The 6,272-nt window shown below is 41.1% G+C and overlaps 1 protein-coding gene across 1 annotated transcript in view; it reads right to left on the bottom strand.

Annotated features, from left to right (window-relative positions):
• The window catches only part of SYNRG (synergin gamma), a 59,654-nt gene that overhangs the window by 27,556 nt on the left and 25,826 nt on the right, over positions 1 to 6,272 (bottom strand). Inside the window, 2 exon segments of the mRNA XM_023745211.1 lie at positions 3,024 to 3,086; positions 3,525 to 3,640. Coding sequence (XP_023600979.1) covers positions 3,024 to 3,086; positions 3,525 to 3,640 — 179 coding nt within the window.

The following is a 6,272-nucleotide window of genomic DNA, read 5'->3' as shown; positions in this document are numbered from 1 at the left end:
AAAATTTTTGATGTGCTGCTTTGAAATATCTGTGAAATTGACCAAGTTTTGCTTTGTCATTTTAAAAAAGAAATAACACAGCAAACTAAACTTACTGATGAATTGTAAACTTTTCCATTAGAAATGAAAGCTGAGTGAAAAGGTTAAAAAGAAATTAAAATGGAAAAAAAAGAAGTAAAAATGGGTAGGTTTACAAGTTCAAAAACAAAGGGGTTTTGGAGGCAAATAATTTATAGTCATTTGAAGTTTGCATATCAGAAGTTCCATTAAGCATATTACTTCATGGGTAGCTTTTCAGTTAACTTCTGAATCCTCATAAATTTCCCTCTCTAGTTGTTACTTTATAGGCCCTAAAAACATTTCAAAAGAGACCACTTTTTATTAAAACTTCAGTGTCATTTAGCTACATAAAATATTTTCCTCATTAACTTTAATTATGTTTTAAACTGTAGGGTAGAAAAAAGGAAATATTATTAAACTCTGTCATTTAGTAACCTAACAAACCCACAGCTCTGAACAGAATACCTTAAGAGTCTTCATAAATTCTAAGATATTCACATACTTTGTAAGGCCAATGTATTTTTAATGCAAGTAGAATAAAATATGTCCTAAAATGAACAAAGTTGGCATTTCTGCTTGGAAGGCCATAGAGTTAAAGTTAAGAAAGGAATGAAAGCCAAGTATACAAAAATGGCAACAACAATCTAGAATTCTAATAAAGTGTCATAAAAGCAGGACTAAGGACATTTAGGTGGCACCATTGTCTTTCCCAGAAATAACAAACATACACTCGATCATTAATACCATACTATACAAAGACCCCTGGTACTAAACCATGCTCTTTACTCCACACTTGCCTTGGCCCAGGAGTTGATGAAAGCATTGCTAGGAGTAAATGACAAATTAACAAGCCAAAAGCTCCTCTAGGGCTTGTCTTTGTACTCCTAGTACCTAATACAGGCAAGGAGGAAGACACAGTTATTACATCCTAAAGGCTTGGCTGAAACACAAGGGAACATTTCTAGCATATAAGAATTGTCAGGGACTGAGTATTTTTAGAAAAGGTGAGATTCCCTTTTTAGATATTTAAGCAGTACACTTTCTACTCTAACTTTCATATATACTCACTCACCTTTCCTATACTCTCCTCCCATCCCCTAGGTCAGCGGTCACCAACCAGTGGTCCGCGGACCATCTGTGAGGTCCGAAAGGTTGGCGACTGCTGCCCTAGGCAGAAGGGTGAGAACAAGTGATTGTTGAAGGATATTCCAAATTTGTGCATTCAGTACAAAAAAGTAGAAGGTGGTACTGTTCCCAGGAAAAAATCCTCAACAGAGTATACAAATTTCATAGCATGCACAGTTAAGCTTTGAAGGACATAATTTGGCATACAGATTATCTAAACCCAACATATCAGGTTTCAGTAAAATTTAATCACAAACCTAACTTTTACCCTTTACATATGTGTCTCTCACATTATCATTTTACTGTTGTGTTTTACCCTCACCAGAGGATATGTTTACTGGATATGTTTATTGATTTAAGAGAGGAAGTGGGGAGGGAAAAAGATGGAGGGAAAAACATTGGTGTGAGAGAGTAACATCAATAAGATGCCTCCTGTATGCACCCCGACAGAGAATCAAACCCACAACCTAGGTATGTGCCCTGACCAGGAATCGAACCTGCAACCTTTTGGTGTATGGGACAATGCTCCAACCAACTGAGCCACCCCACCAGGGCATATCATTCTATATTCCTTTCTACTCTACTTAACTCTTCTATCAGACATGAAGACCACATATGCACAGAAAGCCCTTTCATTTCATTTTATTAAATTACTAGAAGCCCTGTGCACAAAAATTTGTGCACTGGCCGGGGAGGAGGGGGGGGTCCCTCACCCAACCTGGGCCCTCTCACAGTCTGGGACCCCCCAGGAGATACCACCTGCTGGCTTAGGCCCACTCCCCTGGTGGCAGATGGCACGCCCAATCCCGCGGTGTCTGCCCCATCTCCCCGTCGCAGATGGCAGGCCTGGATCCTGCGCTGGGGCAGGCGGCAGCTGGCCCCCCCCCCCCCCCCCACCGCCCTGGGCCACACATGGGTGGCCCGGATCCCACGCTGGGTCGGGCGGCCGCTCAGATCGTGCTACAGCCCGCCCCGCCCTGCACAGGGAAGGCCCAGATCATGTGCTGGGGCGGCCAGCGGCTGGGGATCGCGCTGCCGCCAGCCCCAGGCAGGGTGGCACAACAGGATCTGCCTGCAGTATGCAAATTAGCTGCCATATTTGTTGGCGGTTAATTTGCATATCGCGCTGATCAGCCAATGGGAGGCATAGCAAAGGTATGGTCAATTACCATGTCTGTCTATTATTAGATAGGATAACCAATTTTGAAAATCTTGAAAAGTAAAAGACTGGTTGCTGCCTTCTATACAGTCCACAGTTTAAGTCTTGTGGGACATTAAAATAACCAAAAGTGGTCAGAGCCCTCCATTTGATACAGGATTCTAACATGGCTTGACGGCTTCTGGAGAAAGGAAATGCATTATTTTTAGAGGAAACTGCATTGATTTGGGGTTTTCCCTAAATTTTAGAAAATAATTTCCAATAACTGAACCACATTTTGCTTCCTTATAATTTCCAGACATACAGGAAAAAAAAAAAAAAAAAGGAAAAAACAACACATACACAATAAAGGCATTCAGAAGTGTCAATGAAAGAACATTCAAAAAAAAAAAAAAGAACATTCAGCCCTAACCGGTTTGGCTCAGTGGATAGAGCGTCAGCCTGCGGACTCAAGGGTCCCGGGTTCTATTCCGGTCAAGGGCATGTACCTTGGTTGCGGGCACATCCCCAGTAGGGAGTGTGCAGGAGGCAGCTGATCGATGTTTCTAATTCTCTATCCCTCTCCCTTCCTCTCTGTAAAAAAATCAATAAAACATATTAAAAAAAAAAAAAGAACGTTCAAAGATCTCTTTTATTAGAAATTGAAACAATTTATTCATTTAAGGAATCCAAAACTTACCTGAAGATTTACTCTCTGCTGTCTGTTCAAGTTCTCTGAAAGCACTGTATTTATCACCAGACTCTATGATTAAAAAGACAGAAACTCAAGTAGGTTAGCAACCTTGAGATCACGACTCAAGAAAATAAGGCAGACTGGGTTAGCCAAACATACTTAACACGTGGTATAGGCGTTTTACACATTTACCATAAAAAGCCACCACTAAGGCTCGGCCAGCGTGGCTCAGTGGTTGAGCATCGACCCATGAACCAGGAGGTCATAGTTCGATTCCTGATCAGGGCACATGCCTGGGTTGCGGGCTTGATCTCGTGGGTGGGGGTGGCGGTGGGGGGTTGGGGGGTGCAGGAGACAGCTGGTCAATGATTGTTTCTCATCATTGGTGTTTCTCTCTCCCTCTCCCTTCCTCTCTGAAATCAATAAAATATATATATTTTTAAAAAGGCCACCACTATAAACAAAGATTTACATTCACAGGTTTATGAATTCACAAACTATTTTTACCTCCAAATGGGACAGTATTTTCAGAGGACTTGTCAGCTGCAATCCCTTTAAACACAGCATATTTATCCATTGAAGCTGATGCTTTAGTTCCAGAAAGTGGTATCAACAAAGGGGCACTGAAAGGGAAAAAATACTGCTTAATGACTAGAACACTAAATCCTTTCCTTCTCTGGTAGGAGCTTAGAATTAAAATGGCAAGTAGGTACCTAACTAAAACACATGACTCCCTGCCTTAAAAGTTAAAAATACAGATATACTACAAATGATTAAAAACAACATCCTTCTTGAAAAAATATATTGAAACAATACCCAACCAATAATTTTCCTCTTGATTATTTTTGGATCCACACTGACCATCTAATCACATCTTTAAGCCATAAAAACAACTGGAATGGCACTGGAAATAGATTATCATAGAATGACAACCTACTGCAATTTTAACTTTTAGGTCCATAAAAGTGAATTGCTCCAAATAAGTATACCCAATATTTTAAAGTAAATTATGGGAATCTTAATATTAATTATTCTCTAAAATGTAGAGGTGGAATCCTATATAATAAAGAGATAATATGCAAATTAGCCCTCATGCCCTCACAAGATGGCTGCCTAAGACCAGACCAGCAGGGGGGTAGTGAGGGATGACCAAACGACTGAACAACAGGCTGTGTGGGGTGACTAGTGGGGGGGGGGGGCACTTGGGGGCGACCAGCCAGCAGGGGGGGGCAGTTAGGGGAAATCAGGCTGGCACACAGAGGCAGTGAGGGGCAATCAGGCCAAGGGGAAGGGCAGTGAGGGGCGATCAGGCCGGTGGGGGGGGAGGGGCAATTAGGGGCGACCAGGCAGGCAGGCAGGCAGGTGAGCGATTAGGAGCCAGCGGTCCACGATTGTGAGAAAGATGTCCAACTGCTGGTTTAGGCCCTATCGGCAGTCGGACATCCCCCAAGGGGTCCTGGATTGTTGAGGGTGCAGGCTGGGCTGAGGGGACCGCCCCCCATGCACGAATTTCATGCACTGGGCCTCTAGTAGTTGAGATAAAAATATATTTATGAAATGCTGTTCAAGCCAAGATGTAAATTGTTCCTCTTTTGATCATGCTGCTGCTTCCTGGCGTTGCTTACTGACAGCAGTTTACATATCTGATAGCAGCGACAGAGTTATTTGCATTTTTTGCTAGGATAACATCAGCGGTTCCAGTAGCTATCTTTGTAGTAAAACAACAATCACTTCAAAATTAGATAAAGATACTTTTGCCTGTGGACACATTTCTCCCTGGATGGAAAAATAGTGTAACGAGTAGTATCTATGTGGGTAATTCTTGGACCAGTTTAACACATACTAGAAAAGCACTGCTTTCTTTTCCCCCTCTTATCAAACACAGGCAGCTCCCAGGAAGAACAACTTTTACATATGAATGATTATATTCCACCACTAGTTTGTGTCACTCAATAACACACTGCAAGTTATATAAATGGATTTCTATTGAGTTCTCTGCCCTGGAGCAAAAACCTTTCCACAGTCATTTAAATCTTCTTATCAGTGGCCTCCAAGCAAAGTAAGAAACCCAGTTCTTGCACACACACATTAATGGGGATCCACAGTGCTTTAGGGCTTAGTGCTATAAAATATTATAATTTCACATTCACTACCAAACAGCTGCTACATATTTGATCTTGATAAATAGGTCATCAGCTATATGTTATAGGTGAATTTTAAAAAATTCCATAAGTAATTAAACTACAACTCATTGAACAGAATGTTACACAGGAATAAAGGTAAATTAATGCCTTAGGAATAAAACACAAAGTTGAATGCTCTATTAGTTTTTCATGACCTGTAACTTTAGCTATGGTCTTTTAAAGTCTTCTATTAAATGTGACAGTTAATTAATATTATTACTTTAAAATTTATTTTCAGAATTAGAAAAAAAATAGTGAGGATCTTCAGGATAATGAAGTACTGCTGACTGAACTAAACAAAATAAAATTCCATTTATGCTTTACAATCACTCCAATATGGCTGTGGTAGATGATTTTACTTATTTGCTCACCCTGCTAAACACACCCATTTAAAAAGCAAAATAAAACTAAGCAACTCAAAACCTCTACACCAGTGATTCCCAAAGTGGGCGCTACCGCCCCCTGGTAGGTGCTGCAGCGATCCAGGGGGGCGGTGATGGCCACAGGTGCACTTGGGGGCGATGAGTAACTGCTATTAAAATTTTAAAAAAATTAATTTCCAGGGGCTGAGTAATATTTTTTCTGGAAAGGGGGCGGTAGGCCAAATAAGTTTGGGAACTACTGCTCTACACCTTAATCTTATTCTAGCATCAGTGCCCTATATTTGTCTTATTATACTAGGCTCCCCAGTGCCTGACAGACACAAAGCTTTTTCTGAATGGATAAATGAATGCTGTTGCTGTCTTCCAGATTCCCTTTCACACCAGCTTCAGGATCATTTCTCCTTTGACTTTGACATCCAGTTCAACATGGAGTCCAACCAATTTCTCAGATACATACTTTTCAGTATCTGTAACTCTAAACCAGACTACCTCTCATCATCTCACAACAGGATTATCATGGCAGCTGAATTTATCCCACACACAGCAGCAAAAATCACTTTCATTATGCCACTTCTTAGTTCTATATAAAATGTTTTACAGATTATGCCATAAATCATGTCATCCCACAGTTGGTGCAGCCCTTAACTAATGTTATTCCCTCCCCCCTGTTCCCCCACTAACAATACTCT

The sequence above is a fragment of the Myotis lucifugus genome, unplaced genomic scaffold (assembly GCF_000147115.1).
Source record: "Myotis lucifugus unplaced genomic scaffold, Myoluc2.0 scaffold_524, whole genome shotgun sequence".
NCBI classification, from domain to species: domain Eukaryota; kingdom Metazoa; phylum Chordata; class Mammalia; order Chiroptera; family Vespertilionidae; genus Myotis; species Myotis lucifugus.
This window is presented reverse-complemented; position numbering and strand designations above follow the sequence as displayed.